Below are 25,553 nucleotides of genomic sequence, written 5' to 3'. Positions count from 1 at the left end.
TATACGTATTTAAAACAACATCTACCGTTTGAATCCAGTGTCATATGCAAACGGCTTTTGTCGATATTATCAGCCTAAATAAATCGCTGTGTAAATTTGCGCTTTGAATCAGTGAACGCTATCAAAACTGTGAATATGTAGATTCCTTTAACACAATGTAATTGTAATTGTGAATTATGTATGAACATCATTTATACATACGGCAACAATCCACGCCGATGTCCTGTGTGTGACTGCAAGAACTTGAAGTCCACGTGGGGTTGCACTGCCCCAGAGTCTTTTCCAACCCATTACAGTGGAGTTCGGTCATCACGATCGGTACATGGCTCTGGGCAGCGCCGAAATGTGCACTTCTGTGGGCCACCGCACGCTCACTGAAAACATAATATTGTTTATTCGTAACAAGAGCGATATGTTATAATTGTAATAGCGGTTTCCTAATACATAAAGATATGGTTTTACTAATGATTATGAAAAGTAATTGAAACGGAAATGAAATGGACATGAATTCTTTCCAAAAACAGCATTCTGAACACAACTATATGCAAGCTATATTGTACTATGTAATGTTAATTAGTTAATATATTTATGAAAAAAATGTTCAACGGCGATACACTTTAGTGTTTTTTAATTGAGGACTTTATATCGTAAAATTATTCAAAGTATTGTACGGGTGTGGGAAGCCCAATATCCTGCAGATGACTACTGCGTCAGGTCGATCGAAGGAGCTGTCGCATATCGTGCCCCATTCTCCGACGTGGTAGAACTCCACCCTTCCAGAGTAGTTGGTTTTCCCGTCCACAAGGCGCACCGTCTCCGGAACTATATAAATGTACATTAATAGAAAGTGTTTACAATCGGCGAAGATTTCGGAATTCTTAAGGGCGACCTGCATAAAATAATAATTGATTTCGAATTGATAAATCCGTGTTAAATTACATTATAATTAAACTGTAATTATTCGTATTTTTTTAACACTGTTTTCACGCATTTTCCTTTGGTAGTGTCGGGGGGAGGTAATCACGTGACAAACAAGCTGGCGACGTCCATGCCGAGAGATGCATATTTCGCTGTTTTATACCCTTCATTACTTGCATTAATTTTTATGATGCCGCTCACTTTCCAATCATATAGGCAAGAAAGTTACTAGCGTTTATTTTGTTTTAATATTTGATCTATATCTTGACTTCACTCGCTGCGAAATTTCTTAACGGGTCACAAAATTACTGCTCCCACTAAGAAAATTTGCAGCGAGTAAAGTCGAGATAAAGAGCGAATTGCAAAACGAAATAAACGTTGATCACTTTCTAGCTGATATGGCTGGATAGTGAGCGGCATTTAAACAATCATTACAACTAATAAAGGGTATAAAAGGGCATGGACGCCATATTGTTTGTAACGTGATTATCCTCTCTTAATGTGACAACCACGCTCGACAAACAGAATTACATTGAAATGCATATACAGAATTACATTTAAATGCATATGCCCCTGGTAATTGTTGGTCACAAATAGCCTAGAAGAGTTATATTAACAAACCAATCAAACTTTAAAAACGATTCAAAAGTCGATAATCAATATATATAAGCAGTGATATCTCACATTGCTAAATACGAATTTACATAAACGTTATTTTCTCTTAGATAAACAATCTAATTAAGGCCCTATCACATTGTGGCGAACTTGTGCCACAGCCAGCTTTCACCTGGCTTTGTGCAAATTCTGTACACGTGACTTTCTATGTCGCAGTGATGTTGTCTTAAGTCGCCAACACTCGCCAAGTAGAGGCCGACATTTTTAATCGTTATATTTCTCGTCGCATCGCGGCGACTTTTCATCTCATACACGTGTTGAAGATATGTCGCAGCAATCTTACGCTCTCTAAAAACACACCATAGACATGTTTTCCTTTGATTTAGCATTTCGATCTTTTTTATTGTTCTTCCATATAACAGGAGACACATGCTAGATTGGAAAACTTGCGTACAAAATCTGCTCGACTACACTCGTGTATCGTCTTAAACAAGTCGTCGAATGATTAAAATGTATCGTACGCAAATCGATCGTTTACATTTGGGCTGAACTCGTTATGAAGTGTGATTACCGTATGTGTTTATTATTACAGTCGTGTCAATTTTAAAGACAACTCAAACATTAGGCATCTTCATACAAAGTCCGAGATCAACCGTACTCTATTCGGCGAGTCATAGTTACAGAAGTCGAAGCTCAAATGAAAGCGGCTAAGTGTAAGAAGGCCTTTTTATTAATCTGACATTTAATTAAAAAAAATGATATCGCTGCAAGCTTGGAGTCTCAAACAACGTGTAAACGATTCTTTAAAATAAGAAGCGTTACGCAATAAAGAAAGTAGAGGATTAAAGAAAGACCATAAAGCTGGTAATTGTTAGATACATTTTGGAAACAGGCGTGTACAATATATATTATTAAATCTCTCTACTTTTTGTTTTAACAGTTAATTTTTAATCAATCAATTGGATTTATTTATGTTTCGAAAGGATTTACTGACCACCAGCACAGTTGACATAGACATCATTGTCATGAGTACAGGAAGTGACCGCGGGCCAGGTTCCACCACAGTGTCCAATACCGCTCTCAATGCCATTGCACGCAAGGCCAGAAACTACAATCTCTCCAAGGCCAATCCCAGGTGTGACATACCAGTACGCGCTTTTCCTACAGACAGAAAGCCTCTTAAATATAATATACATGTTTTGTTATGAATCGTTAAAAACAAGCGTTTTTTAATGACGTACGTACTTGTTTAAATTGCGAAAATAACATAGAGCAAGTCGCTAAAATGTTATAAAAAAAATACACATATGTTCTATGTAAATGTTATCGTCTGTTTAACGGGTGATCTTTTTGTCTGTCGATTTATTAATTTGGCAAGTTTTGACTATATGTTTCTTTAATTAACTTCTAAGGCCAGAAAACATCATTCCAAACCTACTTGATGACATTATTTGCTGATTATGTTAAGTAATAATTCTTACGGAATGTTATCAAATCCAAGCATTCGGCAGACGACAATTAAGTCCAGTCTGTCGAAATTTGTGGAACACACGGTACCATAGTCGCCGTTATGCAATACTTCAACAAGTCCGGTACTGTTACTATCACCATTAATTCTCATTGGAATGACTGGAGGAATAATAAACATCAAAATAAATATGAAAAGTAATGCAAAGATGTGTCAACTATGTTAAATATTATAAGGGTTTTTTCAGAATACATTAGGCTTTCAGCTCATGAGTACACGTACATATAATACACAATATAGTATAAAGTGGTCAATGACACAAATGCATATACATATACTTTGTTAAGCAATATAAATAAAAGAATTATAATGACAGAACAGGTAACTCTTAAGACAAGCCAATTCAAAGTAAACATCCATCTTTAAAGTTCTCAATTAAGCTGCTTTAAAACTATATATATATATATATATATATATATTCATTTATTTAACATATCAGATTGTAATATTTCAAACCCATATTTTTAAAAGCATAAACAATCCGTTTATTTTGAAGGATGTAACGCCCAAGTTTGCTGTAAATTAAATTATTTTATGTTTTAGACGGGCGACCGGCAGGTGTTAAAATGACGTAGGTGCATTCTTTCAATTTGGATGCCATTGTTTTATCACCAAACTTCACAGCCATAACTTATAATTGGTTCAATAAGCTTATCGAATTAATCGAGACTATGTCTTACTGAGATTTTTGGAAATAAAAAAAAAATAACGTAAAAAGTGCTTTTAGGTCCTGCCTGTTTCTGAATAATTATATTATTATATATGTTTTAAGTATTAAAGTATTATACAAAAACACTGTACCCCCATCGCAGTTTACGCCAACGTCCTGGCTGTGGTCTCCAGGGACGGTTCTGGGCCACCAGTTGCCCCCACAGAGTCCGATGTCTACCTCTCCGCCTTGACAAGTCAGGTCCTTCGCCAGAACGTCCCCGGTGCCCTGACCGTAGTATCCATTCGTCATGAAGAAAGAATTCGATCTATCACACACAAGTAATTTATCTTCATTTATTCGTTTCCCAGTTATTAAAAAATAGGTGTTTTGCAAATGTATTGTTTTCCGTTACAATATAAAGTTTATCATAATAGTTTTTTTTCGGCATAGCTGTCATAATTGGCCTTTGACAAAATATGCAGCGTGAACATTGACTGTCGATAGCATTGCTCATTTTTATTTATAGAATGCTAACTTACAACAACGGCTTATAGTATAAAACTTACTGTTGGAAATTTGAATTTACAAACTCGTTTAAATAAGCAGTTAAAATAAACTAAAACGATGTTATCGGTATTAATTTTCATTCCAGAACGGGGCATATTCATATAATGAACAATTTTTAATTATGAACGTTATAATCAGTATGCTATATTAATTAACAGAAAATAATTATTTATTAAGTATACAAACAGTAAAGCATTTAATAAGCGTGTATGTCCTTTAAAGTTAAATTGTTGTCAATTAGTGCGATTTATTAAGAATTTACTTCTCCACCAGATGTTATTCAATATTTAATGTTTAACACGAGTAAAATGGTTCTTTTAATGAACCTAGCCTAAATAGACAAGGTTCAAGAACAATGTTTCGTGTATATATTATACGCGTAACTAGATCTAAACACGAGTGTCTTACATAGTTCACTTTTCATTTACGATCATTCATGTATTTACTATCGCCATTATTTATTATGTTAATTTGTTAAATGTTCCTGACAAGTCAGGAATAAATTATGTTTACAAAATGTATGTGATAGATTAAATCATTGATGACAATATTGAGTGGCATATGAAGGAATCATTCACAATACATTATATTAATAATGAGTGAGGTTAGCAAAATAAAGTTTAGGTAATCGTGCCTGAATCATCTAGTTTATGACAAGTCTATTTAGTAGGGAACCAAAATAAGAGGTCCGAGAAGACAAATCATAATTTACCTGGAGCTGTAAATATTAAACAAAATATGTGTATTTCAATTCCGACTGTCTTATTTTAAGATATTTTCTGTTTGGCAGTTAGATCAAACGGAAATATCTATATTTATCAAATCAGTTTGTTGTATTTGTAAAGCATTTCAACGTTATTTAATTATTATAACATAGTATTAAACTTTGTTTATATATAATATAAATTTTAAACGCACGTTATTGCAACGCCCAGCATCCTGCAAACAACCTGTAAATCATGCTTGTCAAACCCTGTGCTGCCGACGGTCCCCCAGTAACCGTTACGAAGAATCTCGAGGCGACCAGACAGCTCAGTTCCACCATCAATCAAGCGTATGGGAGTTTCTGTAAAGGTTAATTTAACTCTCTACAGATGTACGCTCGCTGGACACTCATGGACGCAAACACACGTGCGTATATTAATTGTTACACATAAAATGCTCCAGATAAAAAATATGACAACAATTCATTTTTGGTAACGTAGTTGTTGGGTTAACAGATGACGATAGTTAGGCAAAAATATAACAACATTCAATACAATTAAAGGATAGGATGTTATAGCTTGATTGACCTGATATTCTTGAACTGTATTAGCATTAAAAAAAGCTTGAAATATTTCCTTTCTTTGGATAAGGCTTGTTCGTGTACATGTTTCTCGAGTTTTAAGATACTTTAATTATGGTGGCAAATAACTGCCTAATGATGACCATATAAGTTTCACGATACTTTTTGCTCTAATCACTCAAAGATTCTTACTTCGTATTACTTTTCATTTATATAGGATCTGGCACGAGTTGTCATATCATACCATATTTTATTAAACGAGTTCAGGAATTTTGTTAGTAAGCGAGCCTTTGGCGAGCTTACTAACGAATTTTCTGGACGAGGAACAGGTGTATAAAACACTTATTACAAATGTATGCAAGATTAAAACCTCAACATGAATTGTAACAATGAACAACACGAAAATCCTATAAGTTAACAAAACTACATAAAGTACACGAATCAACCCTATGGCGGAGAATCATTGGAGGTGGGTTAATTTTGACCACAATAGAATATAACGTCAGAGCCTTTTAAAAATATAGACGACAATGGACAAGATCAAATTTGATTGAACAAAAGTGCTTATGTGACCCTGTAGTTAGGTAACAGACAAGTAATTAAATTCAAGATTTAAAACAATTATTATCGTCACAGAAAACGAGAGGGCTTGAAAGGCCTAAAGTCGCTCACCTGAAATACAAAGGGACTGACCAGTTCGGTATAGCCCAATATATCATTAGAACCAAGTTACCAAGTTTCATGAAGATCGGACAATACATGAGGCCTCTACAGTGTTAACAAAGCAATTGTTCACGACGCACGACGGAATAAAGACAACGGACGAAAGGCGATCACAAAAGTTGTTCTCAGGTGAGCAAAAGGTGAGCTAAATATGTTTAAATCAGTGTTCTATTTTGATTTTTATTAAATTATCGTAGCTCAACAACATGTTTCATAGGTGAGTTTTTAACAAGGTGAAGCATGACGTATTAATTTCTTGTATAATACAAATAAAATAATGAGACAAGAAACATGGAAATGGCACGAAGCAATGTCTTAAAGCATAATTCAAAAGTACATGCAATTTTGCAGGTTTTATGACTTGGAAAAAATATTATGCTCATAAAAATTGTCACCAAGTCTAAAGATGATATTGCGAAAACTAATTGAGAAAACTTACCCCGGTAATCAAGATATCATAAAAACATGTGTTCTCAACAAGTGTCATTAAGAACTGAAAATGTTACTAACAATGTTCCACTATAGACATACCAAGAAAACTGCCCCCCCCCCCCCTTGGAGCCTTGTTTTTAAACTAACACGAACTATTTTCAGACTCACCTTGCAATGATATGTCCAATTAGAAAATCAATAAATCCCATTTAAAACGCAAATTTTCGATTAACACTCCAAACCAGTATGACCTCATCAATAAACTGTGTGCCTCAAAATGATATCTACTCTTATCAATGGTGCCAGACATTAGAGGTCTTTGATGCGGTTCACAGCTGGGGCCTGTTACAAAATCATCATATGGCCATTTCAAAGGGCATCAATGAATACTTCTGTACCATAATATTACAAGCACTGTCAATAGAGTATCAAAATGCTGATTAAAAAAATAGAAAAAGGTATCAAGTTACTGAACTAAATATAGGACAAGACGGTTCACTATGATAATTATGTGTATTGATTTTTCCTGTAATGCACGGCCGTTAATCACGCGCGCCACCTCTTTTTTGAAATGCATTAATAAATGAGCCAATACTACTTCCGAGGTGGCGCTCAGGCCCGGATGTTTTGAAAATTAACGGATAATTTTACAGGGTGATTGGTTTTTTATGTTTTTTTCAACATATTTCGCATCATTCTTAAAAAACGACCAGACCAATGTAGTGCGATTCAGAGAAGATAAATTCATCCAAAAATGTACAGAAACATACAATCACAATCCATTTTGAAATATGATGACTTTTATAAGTTGTGGCATGGTAGAATTCGTAAAAGCAAAATGAGTTCTTTTGCCTGTGTGACGACCACATTCCCAGCCAATTAAATCACTCATTACATAAAACGATTGCTTTGAACATGCACAAGTTAATGCATGCACACAAACATATGCTTCTAGCCGATCTAATAGACAAATTTGTATGTTTCAAAAAGAGATTGAGCCAATGCAAAGAGGGTGGCGCTAAGATAAGGAGGTGTCGCCAATGCAAAGTTATTGCTATTTTAATGTGACAAAATATATGTAATAGTTTCTTTTATGTTTACAGGAATTACAATTAGTTTAGTACGTTGACTACTTTAGCACATTTGAGTCGAGTGCGTTTTTAATTAGAAAAAGTAGTTAAAGACCGACCTATCTTCGTTTTTTTGAGTTGATAGTGGGAAATACAACATATATGAGCCTTATAAAGATTCGTTGACCATGGTCTTTTAATCAATTAAGGGAGCGCACCCGTAATGGGCACCTTTACAAATATAATCTAATGTATTATTTTCTTAATCAGCACCATTCCACTTAACTACATGCAAATTTTTAGTTAGGCTTTCCATGCTTTAAAAAAAATATGTACTGATTTTTTTCAAAACCACCCCCACGCTCGGCTTTTGTCCAGTTTATTTGCACCCCTGGGGAAATGAAAGTTCCATAATTCATTCAGATTTCCAAACATGGGCATGCAGTTGGTGTGCACAGATGCAGTAAAGTGTTTAAAGTTTAAACAAGATGAAATAAGTATTCTTTTACAGACATTTATTTTTTATAACGTGTTATCTATAGAAAAGCGCCATGAAATGTAAGTGGTTTCAGCCAAGTAGAAATTGGGTTGGTTAAAAACAAAGTGTCATAAACTTCAAAATAGTATCAATAGTAATAGTAATATTTTGAACATAGTTTTTATAGATACACTTTATACAGCAAAAATACCAAGAAATAGACAGATTTACTGTTTACTTTTTGAAATAAAAAGAATACATGCATGATTCGTATTTTCAGAGGTAAATCACCCAATTTAGCCATAACGTTGTTTAAATTTTAAAAATTGAAGAATGTGCAGAAAAAATTGCAACATATTTAACAATAAACATAGCTTATATGCTATATTAAATCAAATTACGTTAGAAAAGAAATAAAACGCGTCGTAAAAAGTATGCGTTGTCGGCAGGATTCGAACCTGCGCGGGAAGATCCCAAAAAGATTTCTTTTCTATCGCCTTAACCACTCGACCACGAAAACTTCACATTCGTTCCTGCTTAAATTAGATATACATAAGTATACAGGTAAAAAGGCTCTTCGATCTTTGAAGAAATCGCGGAACATCATTACGGGTGCGCTACCTTAAGCATTTGGATTAAGGGACACTTCTTCGTCGTTTCAAGATGAAATATTATCTTATATTTATTTCGTGAATTATCACACTGTTCACAAAAATTGCTGTCGATGAACTATTTTGATAATGTTGAGAATTTACCAGGCAATATACACACGCTGGGTATGCGGATACTTTGGTAACAGATGGCACCTCGATACAAGATAACAACAAAAGCCACGCGCGAGAGGTAAGTTTATCAGTTTTTCTTTTAGTTATATCATAAAGATAAGTTTTTTAGACAAGGCGAATGGTCGAGTTTATAAATGGTGTATCCTTTTCTATTGGAAAGAAAAACATCACGGAAGAATGGTAGATTTTTCCCCACAAAATAGAAACATCGGTCGTAAAACAGCATAAACTGGATGAACAGTAAACATTTCAACAAAATAAAACAACTTAGAAATATTGCAAGAAATTGTTTGATATTCCAGCATGTAGAGTAATCACTGTGCTTCAAATACTGATTTTTTGATAGTATTCAATAAAATATAAACGAAGATAGAGCATGTTTTAATAGGTGGTATTCATGAAGTTGCGGATACTTCGATTCCCGATATAGGGCACTTCGGATAACAGAGACTTTCAACAAATCGGGCACTCTGATAACCGAGTTTTACCTTCAACCTGAAATGCATGTATGTATATTATGGCTATTCTAACCAAACATTTTGAAGTACAAATCAATTTACATTGTCAAGCGCGTAATGACATACACATGTAAAATATAACCAATGGCGTTGTTCGTTTAAAAAAAAACGTATAACTATTAATTCATATAATTAATATTATAAGTGCAAATTTTAAATAAGTTTCAAATGCTTATTTCTGAAGTAATATAATTCAATTGACGACCGAAAATAATTGTCTAAATAATCAACTTGTTTTTAAGTGGTAAATTGAGATTAAGAGAATTGAAAAAACAACGGATCATGTGGATTAACACGACTGTGTTCAATTGAACATTATATACTGGACGCTAGATAATGGGAGCAAGGGGTCTTAAAGCGGCAAATATACATTTGTTCTTCATAAAATCCTTTGTCGTTGGTGCTCGTTTGAATCGCATCATGAAGACGATACTAATGCGTAGCTACTAAATTTAAAAGAGATTGGAAAACTCCCTTTATATTGAGCTCTACTTATAGGAAGCACTTCCCTTTACGCAACGATAATCTTAGCTCGCAGTGCGATTCACCTGACCCTAAATCACTTAATTGGTTGAATTAAAAAATAAGGGTATATGCATGCTTTAGATCAGCAGTTTCGCTATAAAGAATGTAATTTAAAATTACATAGTACACGAGGTTCAACAATTTTAAATTACCATCTTCGATATGTCTGATGAGTAACATTTTGAATGTCATTTAAAAAAATTAAGCTCGTGTACTATGCGAATCCAGCTGTTGGGTGACTCGAAAACTGGAACATTTATGGTCATACAGACTGTACTCATCAGACATATCGAATTAGTTTCACGTGTGTCTTTCACATCTATACAAAATCATTATCATATTCCAAAGGGATAAGAACATGTTTCGGTAATTCGTTTTTAATTTACGTCAGTACACACTTTTTTATTTATTGCCTACTTACTTTAACAGTATTCCACAGCGAATTCTGCATTTTTGATTCACTAAATAGAGTGTGCAATATCTGGTAAAAAGTGTCGACTAATCTGGAATCGAAGTGCCAATGTCTGTGAGATGATCGGTAAGAGAAGTGTCCATGAAAATTTGGCAACCGACTCTTAAAACATTTTAATTTCCTCAAATACGTTTGTTAACTAAAATTGAACATGTTGTAACATTAATGGACGATTGATCTTTTATTTCGATTAGTTGGTACGTTCTTTATTTATTTCCAAGTATTTTTATTTTGTTGAAATACGTGCTGATCATCGAATTCATGATAATTATCGATGGAATTTTAACTTTTTTATTATAATCCACTGTTTTTTTACACGAATTACTTGCTCCGCAATACGAAGTACTATACCATTAATCGACCAAACAATGCTACGTGTCTGTAAACCAAATGAACAGAATATAAATGCAAAAAAAATGAAGAACTCACGTCTCGCGCGTGGCTTTTGTTGTTATCTGGTATCGAAGTGCCATCTGTTATCAAAGTATCCGCATTCCCGGCGTGATACATTTGTCGTATGTGGAAAAATGCTCCGCCCCCTGGCGGCATTGTTTTTCAACAGATAGGGACCATTTTCGAACTTATCTAAGATATCATAAGAACAAATGTTCTGAACCATTTTCATTTAGATCGGACTATAAGTGTGACCTTTAGAGTGTTAAGAAGGTTTTAGCCACATAAGGAAAAATACTCAGCCCCCTGGCGGTCTTGTTTTTCAACAGACTATTAAAAGATATAATTAAAAGAAAGGTTCTGACCAAGGTTCATGAAGATTAGACAATATATGTGCCTTCAAGAGTGTTAATATGGTTTTACTTCGAGCATAAAAATGCCCAGCCGCCTGGCGGCCATGTTTTTCAATCAACCGTATCCATCTTCGAACCCGTCTAAGATAACATTTGGACAATTCTTTTGACAAAGCTTCATTGCAATAGGACACTAAATGTGACTTCTAGAGTGTTAACCAGGTTTAACTTTAGCCATATTAGGAAAAATGCCCCGCCCCCTGGCGGTCATGTTTTTCAACCAACCGGAACCATTTTCAAACTCGTGCAAGATATCATTTGAACGAATCTGCCGACCATGTTTAATGAAGATCGGAAATAAATATAGTCTCATGAATGATAAAAAGGCAAATGTTGACGACGCAGGACGGACAAAAGTCGATCACTAAAGCTCACCATTAAGCACGTTGTGCTCAGGTGAGCTTAACATAATTTAGAAAGCGTACAATGACATAAAACATATCATGTGAACATAAACTATTATATATCTACTTACTGGCATCACAGTTGAGTCCAACATCGTAGGACGATCGCAACTAAAGACCGAAGTATGACCTGCTGAAGCCCACTCATACGACGACGTACACTGTGCAATATCGGACTCAGATCCGTCACACTGCATGTTGTACACGATTGGGAAGGTTTCTCCCTCACCATACCATGCGTTCGCGTAACCAAAGGCATTACTGAAGCGGATTTTGAGAAACAACTCTTTAGCAGTTTTCTTTAAGCTTTATATTAAAAAGGTTAACAGCCTTACATTAAGCTGACATATTTGAGTTTCTTATTATTGTTGTTTGGTAAAAGTAAATACCCTACATTGTTCCTAAAATTAACGTTGAATTGTAATTATTCTACATTTGTTATCTGTGAATTAACATATATTTTATTCATGCATAAACATAAAAACTTGCTAAAACAGTAGGACATGTTTCAAATATGTATCTTTTTTTAGATAAGTCATTAAAGGTCTAAGCTGGAAAAGTGGTTATAACATCTCGCTCCATCCTACTTAAGATCTAATTATTCACTCAACGGCCCTTAACGTTGTACGAGTGTCGTGACAGTAAAATGTGACCACCAATGCATTGTATTTTTCCTTTTAAATAAATCAATTTCGATCAACATTGGTGAATTCGCGGAACAGAAATCTGTTCAATGACGGATATTACACATTCTTACGGATTATCAATGCCTAGCATCCGGCACATGACTTTTACGCTCCTCGCATCCAAACTTGAAGACCCGCATATTGTTCCCCATGTTCCACCATGAAGTATCTCTACTCTTCCTGAGGTGTTGGTGGGTCCGTTTACGAGGCGTATACGCGTCGCTAACAACAGTTAAAATCTATTCAACAAGAATTGACCTTGTCACCTACATGAAAGTTATCCGTTAAGGTAAATTAAAATAGTAAGTGTATTTTAATAAATCATTTATAACTAACAAAGCTTTATGTTTTTTTAAGATTACCAAAATAGGTACTTCAGTTTATGTAATAGGGATGGTATGCTAATTAGACATGTTTTTAACAATCGTTGTCCAGTTGTTTTCTAATATTCGTGTACGGTTTTCGTATTATGTACACCTATACAATTAGGCCCATGTTTTTTCAATTATGAAATTATGAAATGTTATTTTCTGAAAAAAAAGATTCATGTTTATGTTAAAACGCATATCCAATGTTAAACTGGTAGTTTCAATTGCATGCTACTACAATCATTTATTGTTTAATAGTTATACAACAATGGACAAAGTAAACGCGACCCATGTCGAAACAAAATAGGTACGTGACTTAAGAGCAATCAACAAAGCATTACATGTTATTTAACGTGTATGTTTCGAATCAGGTAGAAATCAATAAGAATGTATATGAGGGAAAATGCTTTAATAAGAATGTCTCGTATATATCATTTCAAGTTGCAATTCAAAGCGTTATATTTGAACATATACTTTTGCTGGTAACTATACGAATTGTAAATTTAAATGTAATTAGAATATTCGATCTTTTGTTTACTAGTGTCCTCTTTATAAAGTGGTAAACAATAATTTTTACATCAAGTTATCAACCATAGAAGCGTTTATATCAACCCTGGTAATGTAATGTAGTGTAACTGCTCTTAAAATTAACCCGATTAAAATGTGAATACGAGTGCATCAGCTAATTAAAGTAAACGCGTTTGTGTTGTTGTTTTCTGTTCTATTGACAAACGTAGTTCAAATATATTTGAAATGGCAATATCGTCCAAAATTAGTATCATCTACTAATAGAACTAACTATGTTCAGTGTTCAGCCTACTTTTTCAATTGTTTATTCTTTCCTGTCCACTTATTTGTAGATGGAGTTATGACCCTTGCGTCTTGTTTTTGCATTAATGATTAAAAGTAGTCAGATTCAAGAACAGATGCGTATTTTTTTGAACATAATAGTCTAAATTATAGGAACCGTGACCTACTTACAGTCACACTGAACACCAGCTGCTTCCTTCTGACTGCACGTGTCGAATGATACGGAGCAGTCCATTAAATTGGTTTCACTTCCTTGACAACGTATATAGCTAGTAAGAAGTGTACCCGTGCCGTGCCCATATACCGACGACGTATAGGCTTTTGCAATTCCGCTGAAATATATATGTACCATTACCTTTGTGACAACAAAGAATGTACTTAAAAAGTATATGTATAGCGTATTATGCTTTGTAGATACGTATGTTTAAGAAAGCAAACACATAAAAGCATTTTTCCTAATTATTCTGAATTTGAAATATAACGGTTATTAAACAACAACTTGAAGAACTATATGTAGTAAAACCCACGTGTTGTTAATTCCCAGCATGCCACAGACAATGTTCGCTGCGCGAGCATCAAAGCCATAACTACAGATGGGATGCCAGTCACCCTGTCGACGTCAAGATGAAAACATTAGCGATCGGGAATTAAGGGGTTCGATCCTCACTGTTTGAGCCTTTCTTAACCGCTCCCCCTCCCCTAACCAACCCACAAACAAGAAAAAAATGCACCTTAAACTGGTTCTACCCAGGAAACGGATAACGGATAGCATTTCCATATGCCTTAAGCTTTCAATTCAATCAAGCTGAAATAAAAAGGTTGAAACTAAGATGAAAACGTTGCCTATACTCTGATGATATATGGATGCTAAATTAGTTTCCTTTTCTGAATTTTGCATTAAAATATAAATAGATAATAATATATGTAATTTCCAAGTTATATTTCCGGCAACAATTTAAGCTTATGAAGAAAATAATCGAGTTTGTGGAACGTAAAAACAGTATGTTTACAATAGTAACATAATGGTGGTCAGTTTACCAAATCACTCATATCCTTGGTATGCTGTATTAAGCGCACAGTTATGCTAGTAGCTGACGGCAGTCTTATTTTAATCATAGGTAGGATATAGCAGCTATTTAAGATAAAATTTGACCATCCACAGCTTAAGGTATTTGGGAATCACGTATCGTCGAATTAGAAGTGCAGCGCTTTACCACTTGTTCAGTGTTCTAGCAGGCTAGTCACGTAAATTAAGGAAAAAATACATGGTCCCCAGCTGCGTCGAATTTTATGTCTCTTTCAAATTGCCGTAGTAATCTTGTTTTTAACATAATTGTCTCCCGCGTCTAACTTGTCCGAGATATAAATGGAATACATATTTAAGAAAAATTTCATGAATTTGGCAATATGTTTTACAAAGTTTTCAAAAGTTAGACGAAACAAAAATAATAATGTCTACCTAAAACGAAACGTACCTTCGAGTATATCTCCACTCGCCCCGAATGTGCTGTGTCGCCGTCTTGAATCCGTATGAAGGAACCTGACGTTTCAATTTTTAACTTAATAACACCTATCACAAAGGCCATTATTTGTAATGCAGAAACACAATACTCCTAATGTTGTTTTTTCACTCTCACGGTATCAAGGGAAAAACGCATGCGAAATGATATAAGTTGTGCAGATTAAACTATTTTCTGTAATATTCATAAGTCAAACTAGGTTTAATTAAGAAATTTACTCAGCATGGACGACAAAATTATACTAAGCATACGATGCCATGAAACTTAATTAAGCTTGAGTGTTTGACAAAAGCGCATACGGAATACCTTCAAGTAGTTAAATATGTAATGTTTAACTTTAATTGATTATCAAATAAAAATAACGTTGTTCTTGTCGCGATTGTATGTAGGACATATCCAGCCAACAAAGAATTATAATTGATTACATCCCAACTTTTTTCTGAATGTATCTTTGTATGTATTAAATTTTCAGCAACCTTCATTGCAGAAACAAGTGTTATGCTTACTTCTATTTGCTGCTGCGAGAATGTATGCGCCTTTTCGTTTTATTTACAAAATGCCTCATCTTTTATTGAAATTACGTGTTTACCAAACACGCCTATCTTTCATGTCGCTCATTAACTTATAACATTGCCAACATAACATCTGTCAAATTTCAAGATACTAGCAGAAATCGGGTAATATCGACTCCATTCGTAACGTAGCGATTTTGTTCGTTATATTTTTTAATCAAACGACGGTATTCTAAAAAAAAGGTTACAAAATATATTGTGTCAATAAACGATAACCTAACGAAACATGTATTAACTTATCAAAAAAGAAATTGGTTTACAAAATGTACCTACATCTTATTTTGCTAACTATAAGTTTACTTATCGAATTAAAACTTCGAGAGTATATAAATGAAAACGCGTTAATGAAATTTTCACAATAGCCAGACTCAAAAGGCCCGTGAACGTGTTTTCTAGTCACACAGAGCGTATTCACATGTGGCCGGTATTGTGTACATTACGAAGGACTTCTCAACTGTGGACAATCGCTTGAAATTTATCAACGACCGGAATCAGTTCATGATATTGTATACCAAGCTTGTACTTGAGTAACAATTTCTTTTTGCGCAGACTTGTATGTTTTAGAATATTGTGTTGAATATTTTATTGGTTTTAGCTATCAACGTTGTTGCAAGAATAGTGACTGTTCAACAAAGATGTGTCACAGGCTGTACAATTTTATAATGTTCTTTATGATTAGTTGTAGATGTATCTCATGTATTTATTAGATTGTTTTTTTCAGGTAACTGCGATCTAAAAAGTAGTAGTTATCGTCTTGTTAGACAAATAAAGTCATATAAAGTAAAGTTATTTAATTAGTGGCAAAAATCCATCTCCCAGTCATAGACCCTCTGGGTCGATGTGAGTTGCAACTGATTAAAAAAAAAATCATGTCAACTCGCCGCATGGATTCCCGGCGGTACTATAATCGGAAATATGAACAACATAATTTTATACTGCTTTCTGGCATAACTTAACATGAATAGATCATAAATATACCCCTAATACGCAAAATAAAACAATTGACGTAAGATTTTATGCTCGCATAACAAAGATATAAATTCAAGTTTCAAACACATAAACGATTTATGAAAATGTGTAAGTTTTGGCAATAGAAAACGCCGAGAATTCCGCATTTGAAAATATGCATCGACTATCTTCGGAATCCTCCGCAAGATTGATCACGTGTCTAATCAACCAATCATGATAAACCGTTTTTCTCCGGAACCGCCGCAAGATATATCGAATCGTCAATTTAAAACTTCTCCTTTTCGGTTAAAGATCGGTTTGTTATCCAGTTTTTGTTTTAAGCATTTTTTTCTACACACAAAAAAACAAACAAATTTATGTCGACGGTAACGGGCATTGTGTTTGTTACCATTTTGGGTTGATTGAACTCGATTTTATAAACATAAGCGAGACATAATTTTTTACATGAAAAAAAGCCTTTACCATGAAGAAGTTTGATATTTACACATTAAAGCTAAAAGCATTCGAGATGAACTAGATATTTAAGTTGGTTACCGCTGTATCCTAGTGCAAAAGAGCAAATCGAAATAGTCATGTTTACTTGCGTTCACCAATTAATGAAACACTTTTAAAAAATAGCCAGTTTCATTTGTTTCTTTATAACCAATCAAGTAGCAATAAATAAAGATATATTTTATGTATTACACATTAGTGTTTGAACCTACTACCAACATAAAATCAAATAACACCAGACACGGCGACAAATGATGAATAATGTAATGATTCAAGAACACAAATAAAAAAACAACATGATTTTAGGAAAATCTGTGAAAGATGTTCAAGACGTGATGGCTGCATTTGCGTACAGATTTGACAGATTGGATATCATCATATTTGTCGTAACTCGATAAAATTTATTTAGCATTTATTCTAGCAGCATCATATAATTTTAAAAAATGCAAAGATTTATAACATAACAAATTTCGATCTTCCTTTTTATTGTACATTATTGCATTTCAATATTTTGCTTCTATATTAGTTTTCTCAAGTTTCTTATATTTTAGGTTATTTTGATAGTGCATTTGTAGTTCTTTACACAAACACGTTCTAATATATTTAGTACACACATTTTTCTTACATTGATTACATACTTATGTATTCGCAGATCACTGGCAGCTGCCCTGACACAGAGTTAATTATTGTAGCCGACATATCTTCTAGGCTTATCATCAATGGACTTATGAGAGAAGTCCATCCTAAAACCAGTTAAGCGGTTCACAGTATCGCATTTACACCTAAAACTGCCAAACAACCATTTATCAAGATCCATATGGTTCTGGTCTTGGATTAAATTTTTAAATATAATTATCTAAATTGTACCAATATTGACAATATATGAAAAACACTTCCAATAGTTAATTGTGTTGAATATGTTTATAAATAAAACTTGAAATTAAAGGGACCTTTCACAGATTTTGGCATGCTTTAAATTTTATAAATGTATACATCGGAATTAAAGAGTTATAGTAAAACAATTAAATAAACGAAAGTAAAAAGGGAATCATTACCTGGGCTCGAACCACTGACCCTTGCAATAAAAGTCCCGTTCTTAAACAATTTGGCCATCCGTACTAACATGATGCTCTACGTATTTTATAATTTATATAAGCAAACCTCGTAAAGCCACAACAAGTTTCGATAAAAACAAATATTTCCAAATTATACAATCGTTTCGCGTTTGTAACGCTTTATAATTTTCAGGTTTTCAAATCGTCAAAAGATGCATAAACTGAATATTTTAGCACATGGTAAATGTTAATTATTACTGTTTCCTTGCAAAAAATAAAACTACAGCGAAAATGTGCAAATCTGAAACATTTATTTTTCAATGTTGTCAATTAATCAAAACGTAAAAAGGTCCCTTTAATACTTCTTTTTTTATATTAATAAGAATAGTTCACAAATTAATTGACAACCAAATCCTTATGAAATTCATCTGCGTAGAATTACAGTTACTGCTATGAAATGTCATGGACATCCCTTTTGTAATAGCCAATGGAAAAAAAAATATGGTCAAATTCACTATCGTGTTACAATTTAACAAAAATACATGTTCACATATATCCCACAACTATTGTGAGAGGATCGATTATAGGTGATTTTAAGATTGCATCATAATAATGTCAGAATGTTTTTCTAAAATCAGTATGTAAATATGACATGCAAGATAATATCAAATATTCTTGGAGTTCTATAATGGCATATGATTTTTTTACACGAATATCTCTTAATGCGTAATTATAACAAAACTTCTAGTATTTAGTTATATTACTTATAAATACTCATTCTTTCACCCAGATATTAAAAGTGTCATCATGATTAAATATACTAACTTTTAGGCAAATGAATTACTTTATATGTGCTAAAAACTTTATTTGGCACGTCAATACCCATTTTCAAGACTTACCTCTGAATACTGAAGCCTGAAATATGATATGACTTGAAAAATTATTTTATAGGTATTTTATATGTATATGTTTTAACATAATTTTGGTGATGGATATTCATCTATGACTTTTACTTAAATGACTATAATTGACTTTGAAATTTGGGCGCAATATTTATGATGGCTGATATTTTTCTTATTTGCGATAGGGCTACTGTATATTTTACTTGGATTTTCTATATTATGTTTTATAAGTACATATTTCAATAATATTATTATTCGTATATATGCGGATAAAACTTTTTTTAAATGCTACGAATAGAAAGTATAACTAGAAATGGCGCGGCAGAGGCCGACGCGTATCCCCACGCCGAATGTTTGACCTAGGTGTGCCCCAGGGTTGGTAATGGGGCCATGCATAGCTGAGATTGACCGTATTGTCATAAGAGAAGTTCATCATCAATTAGAAGTGAATTGGTGTAGAAATGAAGAAGTTATAGTAAAAGGCAATTTTGGGTGGGTGTGACATATGTGGGCAGGGCGCCCCAGGGTTGGTAATTGTGCCATGCATAGTTGAGATTGACCGTATTGTCATAAGAGAAGTTCAGTATCAATTTGAAGTGAATCGGTGTAGAAATGAAGAAATTATAGTAAAAGGCAATTTTGGGTGGGTGTGGTCTATGTGGGCGGGGCCCCAGGGTTGGTAATGGAGCCATGCATAGTTGAGATTGACCGTATTGTCATAAGAGAGGTTCAGTATCAATTTGAAGTGAATCGGTGTAGAAATAAAGAAATTATAGTAAAAGGCAATTTTGGGTGGGTGTGGTCTATGTGGGCGGGGCGCCCCAGGGTTGGTAATGGGGCCATGCATAGTTGAGATTGACTGTATTGTCATAAGAGAAGTTCAATATCAATTTGAAGTGAATCGGTGTAGAAATGAAGAAATTATAGTAAAGGCAATTTTGGGTGGGTGTGGTCTATGTGGGCGGGGCCCCAGGGTTGGTTATGGGGCCATGCATAGTTGAGATTGACCCTAATGTCATAAGAGAAGTTCAGTATCAATTTGAAGTGAATCTGTGTAGAAATGAAAAAATTATAGTAAATGGAATTTGTTGGTGGGTGTGGCCTATGTGGGCGGGCGCCCCAGGGTTGGGATTGGGGCCATGCATAGTTGAGATTGACCCTAATGTCATAACAAAAGTTCAGTATCAATTTGAAGTGAATCCGTGTAGAAATGAAAAAATTATAGTAAATGGAAATTTTTGGTGGGTGTGGCCTATGTGGGCGGGGCGCCCCAGGGTTGGGAATGGGGCCATGCATGGTTGAGATTGACCGTATTGTCATAAGAGAGGTCCAGTATCAATTTGAAGTGAATCGGTGTAGAAATAAAGAAGTAAATGTAAAATAACCTAAAAAAAAGAGTGATTATTTCTGACGCGGCCCCACCCCAACCGCTATAACTTTTGACCCAGGGGTCAGATCAAAATTCCAAATAGTGCAGGGTCGCACATATGCTCATAGCTACCATGTGTGTACGTTTCAAGGTTCTAGTGCTTTTAGTGTAGGAGGAGATAGTGGCCAGGACGGACGGACAGACAGACAGACAGACAGACAGACAGACAGACGGACGGACGGCGGAGATAACCACAATATCCCCACCTTTTTTTCAAAAAGCGTGGGGATAAATATTATGTGTGGCCTTTTTAATTTGAGACCATCTCAGCTAATGCTTTCTTTTACCAAGGGCTGGTATGACAAAATCAAATGCTTTTTAGTATACGGTTTAAGGTCTTAATTTGTATGTCTTTTGGATAAATATGAGAAAAAATATGGTACACTTGTGAGTGTGACCATTAAGCTGCTAAAACTTTTTATACGGATCGATTAATCTTGGAGATTGAGGAAGACAAATAGATATCTTAAAATTTAAACATATCAATCAAAAGGGATCAGGATATTTGCCAGTACAGAACTGCAAAATATGTAGTATTATACTATTGATTTGTGTCGTACACAGTTCTTTTTATTGTAAGAACTGCTAATACTGCCACTCCTGCTGCTGCTGCTTCTGCTACTACTACTACTACTACTACTACTACTACTACTACTACTACTACTACTACTACTACTACTACTACTACTCTACTACTACTACTACTACTACTACTACTACTACTACTACTACTACTACTACTACAACTACAGCTACTATTACAACTATTTCCATTACTAATACTAACACTTATACTAATACTTATACCTCTTATACTACTAATAAAAAAATAATAATCGTCGTCATTGTCATAATCATTAATAAAAACGTTTCTATTTTGAAGGTCATCAAATAAACCAATAGCACTACAAAATAAAAATGGGTAAAAACGTAGGTACAACAAAGTGAGAAATCATGGAGACCTATGACGATAAAAAAAATGTTTTTCAATGCAAACTGACCTTTAAAGAGTAAACAACTTATTATGTGAAAATTGTGTTTGGAGCACGTTATATATATTTGATACAATTCAAAAATCAAAAGCTTTATACAGTTCTTAATAAGCGGTCCTCAAAAAGAGCTGCCAATTGAATTGTGATATAAAGTAAAAGTATTAATGAAAAGAATGTGATTTGTGAAAATCTGTCATTTAGAACGTGGGATGTAATGAAGTCGGAATATGTTTTGGCAGGATATGTCTTCCATACAATTGTTTATGGTCAATTCGACAATAATCGTGTTAGATAACTATACAAACACGATCACTATTTAACCACGGCCAGAGGTATGTGCACGCTTTTATGTAAATACAATATTTAATATCACAAGACTTACGGTCACACGCAATTCCAACGTCGTAGAGTTCACTGTATTGCGAGAGTGAGGTATAAGAATGCCATCCGCTACATTGTGACATATCGGATTCGTTTCCACGACAGTTGAAATACGTATATCCTATTGAACGACTTTGCAGTTTCCCAAAGAGTGTGTTGCCGACGCCAGTTTTGAACGCATATGCTTGGTCGCTGATAGCGATACAATGTTCACATTTTAAAACTATGCTTTATATAAATGTCAATAAAATATAAACATACAATGTAATAAAAGGGCACATAATACAAATTATATATAAACATATTATATGTATAATATATATATTATATTGGTATAAAAAGGTGACTTTAAAATGTGTTGTATGCCACGTGTTGTGCCAGTCCGTCATCGCTTGTTTTACCTGTGTTTGTATCCGAGCATATTGCAGATAACCTTGGCTTCATTTTGCGTGAAGTATGACGACGAGGGTGCATATACTGTCACCCACTCGCCCCTGTAATAGAGCTGCAAGAGACCCGTAGCGTTGCTGGACCCGCCCACCAGTCGCGCCTGAGTCTTTTCCACTTGGTAGGGAGTGGTCGGCTTAGAATAGTTGCCATAAGTCGTGTTGTAGTGGGAATCAGTAAAACCCTGGGCCAGAGCTTTGAACGATAAAATGTTCAGTAACATATAATATCGTGTACAATTACTTTGACTCGTGTTTTCGTGTTATTTGCATGAGGTTGACTGGTACTAGTTCGTACACTCGATTGGTGTATAGCGGATTTTAGTGAGTAACGGATAGCTTAAACGTTTTTTTGCAGAATACTTTTATTTATGTTAAGATTTATAGTTTTCTATTAATTGAATACAAAAAGCCTATCATTGTTAAGTCGATTTATGTTTTTGTTGATGTGTGTCAATGTTTACAACTGTTTCTTTTTTCGAAAGCAAAACAAGGTCACGTTATGTACGCACCGTTTTTGTGACGACAGGAAAAGTGCAGACGAATGGTTTCTTGAATTTTGCAGATTTTGTTTGGTAAACATAATGTTCATTGATGTAATATTTTAGTATTATGTGTCCTTTACAAAAGTAAGAATGCTCAGAAACCAAATTGATGCGTACCATATAAAATAAGCATGAAAGCTGCAACTCGGGATTTAGTGAATAACGGACATGTGGTGACCCATATTCAGGAATGTGGGGATTGTCTCAAAATAAATATAAACTCAATTGAAGTTGTCCAATACACATGTGGTAAGCGTGTGGCTATGACATTAATAAGTAAAAACATCATGTTTAATGAAAAATAATCAAATTATAACGAAAAATCGATTTCTCTGAAAACATATTTTCCGCTATCAAATCTATATATATAGATTCAACTCAAAATGACCCGAATATAGGGTGCATCGCTTTGAACAGCAATTACTTCATCAATTGTGCAGCGATTTCCGTGAATTTGGTCTTATTAAACGCAGAAATGAATTTCCATTCTAGAAATGTACATATATTGCAATTAATTTTACAAATGCTGTGTCAAATTTCAAGAAATAACACGATACACATGTTATCCAATAAAGATCTCAGCGATCCGGTAACGGCTGAATCAGTGTACCATGAAATTCGCGCTGTAAACAAATAATTTTTTTCGGAAATTTAAAACCGCTGGCATGTTTCAATAGGAAAGACATGTGTCTATCTAGGTTTAATGGTTTAATTACTGAATGCATGGTGTTTACGTTGAAATGAGACTCGAAGTCCTTAGCTATCCGTTATACACCAATCGACTGTAAAAGAAGTAAGTATGAAGATCTGCACTGTTTTTTTAATCAAGAATCTAATGTTTAACTTCTTACAAGTGAGTTGTTATTGTATTGCCGCACTTGAGGCTAAATGTTTTTTGATGTCAAATTCTAGGCTATCCATGATAACATAGCATTGCATTCAAAACTACCTTGCATATGCTTTGTGTACAGAAAGAAATATTTAAATTATAACAATAGAGTAAAATGTTTGATGTACAAACATATATAAAAATTGGCAATTAAATTTGAAGTTTCATACAATTTGTTTGGATGGACAAATCGAATTTCGGTTGAAAAGCAGGACTAAACCCACTGACCGGAAAACGAACACTTGACAACGTAAATTTTGCACAAAAAATATTTAAGGTAAATTTACTTTGCATTTCTGTAGAAGTAGAAGCTGCACATACATATATATGAATGTCAACAATGCAGTGTCTAGATACTGGTTTTCTTACCACTGTTAATTATCAATATAATGTAGTTTGATGTCTTTGTTGCTTAGAAAAGGGTGATTCTAACACACGCTAAAATTGGACAAAACATTGTCGAAAAATCGCCAATTTAAAAAAACGGTCGCATTTTTGCGATCGGCCGCAGGAACCATTGGGTCCTTATGAGTTTGAATGTATTATAATAATATAACAAAGGAGTTTCGCCCAAATAATTTGTGTATAGACTTGAACCCTTTTATGGATCACGTTATAGAACATAGATCCTGCTTTCTTTATCTCTTTCGAAATATGACATGAATCGTACACGTTGTTGGCGTGATCAAATTTGGGTCGATGTCCTTAATGTTATCAGCTGAACATGAGTGATAATAGCTTGGACGCGTGACAATCATCGTTCTGCCAGGAGCAAGGAAATAGCGTCCTAGCCCAGTTTGGTATGGCAGAAAATAATAGTCGGAAGAAAACATAGTTCTGTTGAAGATTTTTCACGTTACTAATGAACCAAATATTCCTAATTAGCGTGTTCCAGGCTCGAGAGTCTGCATCACTTTGTCTTTACTATAACTACTACAAATGCTACGAAGATGTATCATTAAACAAACCGAACTTCAGTACTACGTTCTCTTGTTGCCGTTTGTGGCCTGTTTGGTGATTCTAATGCATATAATTTCAGTTCGCAACAAATGGTTGCTATACAACCTGTAACTATGTTTTGAGTTCGTATGGAAAAAAAATAACGACTATTGTATTGATAAGAAGATGCAGTTGCATTAATACTTTTAGTAAGGAACTGATTGTCGTGCTCGATAGCAGCAGACAGGCAGCAAAGTTGATTGATACATTTTCCGTCTACCATAGATAAATTGACACACTTGTTAGCATGAATTCGATGGGAATGGCACAACTTGTTCAAAGTAGATAATTTGAAACCCATTGATATCTTTCGTGTATGACCAAGCGAATTTTACATTTCATTTTATGCTTTCCGGTGGTTTATAGAGAAATATCAGTGAAATAAAACTGGTATTTCACTGTTCTAAACAGTGAAAAATAACAGTGAAAAATAACGATATTTTTCACTGTTTTAATGTGAAATGACGTCATTTTTCAAAGAAGTGACGTCATAAATCCCGCTAAATTATATAGTTAAACTCTTTTACAATGTAAATTAACGTTGAAAAAAGCATAAAAGAAAAAGAAAATTTGTTGGATTCGATGGAATATCGTTTTTATTTCACGAGTATTCATATAAAATATGTATTTTTTTATGATCACGAGTAAAATATTATTTTATATGATCACTCGTGAAATAAAATCGATATTCCATCGATTCCAACAAATATCCTCTATGTA

The 25,553-nt window shown here is 34.2% G+C and overlaps 1 protein-coding gene across 2 annotated transcripts in view; it reads right to left on the bottom strand.

Moving 5' to 3' along the window:
* The window catches only part of LOC127866142 (scavenger receptor cysteine-rich domain superfamily protein-like), a 28,091-nt gene that overhangs the window by 442 nt on the left and 2,096 nt on the right, over positions 1-25,553 (bottom strand). The window contains exons 3-11 of one of the 2 annotated variants that reach the window (XM_052406555.1): positions 22,356-22,596; positions 21,956-22,146; positions 15,118-15,182; positions 14,170-14,252; positions 13,814-13,974; positions 12,536-12,686; positions 11,850-12,039; positions 5,199-5,346; positions 3,890-4,038 (exon numbers count right to left, since the gene is read on the bottom strand). In XM_052406555.1, coding sequence (XP_052262515.1) covers positions 5,329-5,346; positions 11,850-12,039; positions 12,536-12,686; positions 13,814-13,974; positions 14,170-14,252; positions 15,118-15,182; positions 21,956-22,146; positions 22,356-22,596 — 1,100 coding nt within the window. In that variant the 3' untranslated portion in view covers positions 3,890-4,038; positions 5,199-5,328. Of the gene's footprint in view, positions 1-201; positions 375-671; positions 823-2,527; positions 2,695-3,014; positions 3,163-3,862; positions 4,039-5,198; positions 5,347-11,849; positions 12,040-12,535; positions 12,687-13,813; positions 13,975-14,169; positions 14,253-15,117; positions 15,183-21,955; positions 22,147-22,355; positions 22,597-25,553 lie in introns of those variants that run through there. The other variant, XM_052406556.1, reaches the window with a different exon arrangement.

This window comes from Dreissena polymorpha, chromosome 2 (genome assembly GCF_020536995.1).
Source record: "Dreissena polymorpha isolate Duluth1 chromosome 2, UMN_Dpol_1.0, whole genome shotgun sequence".
Classification (NCBI taxonomy): domain Eukaryota; kingdom Metazoa; phylum Mollusca; class Bivalvia; order Myida; family Dreissenidae; genus Dreissena; species Dreissena polymorpha.
This window is presented reverse-complemented; position numbering and strand designations above follow the sequence as displayed.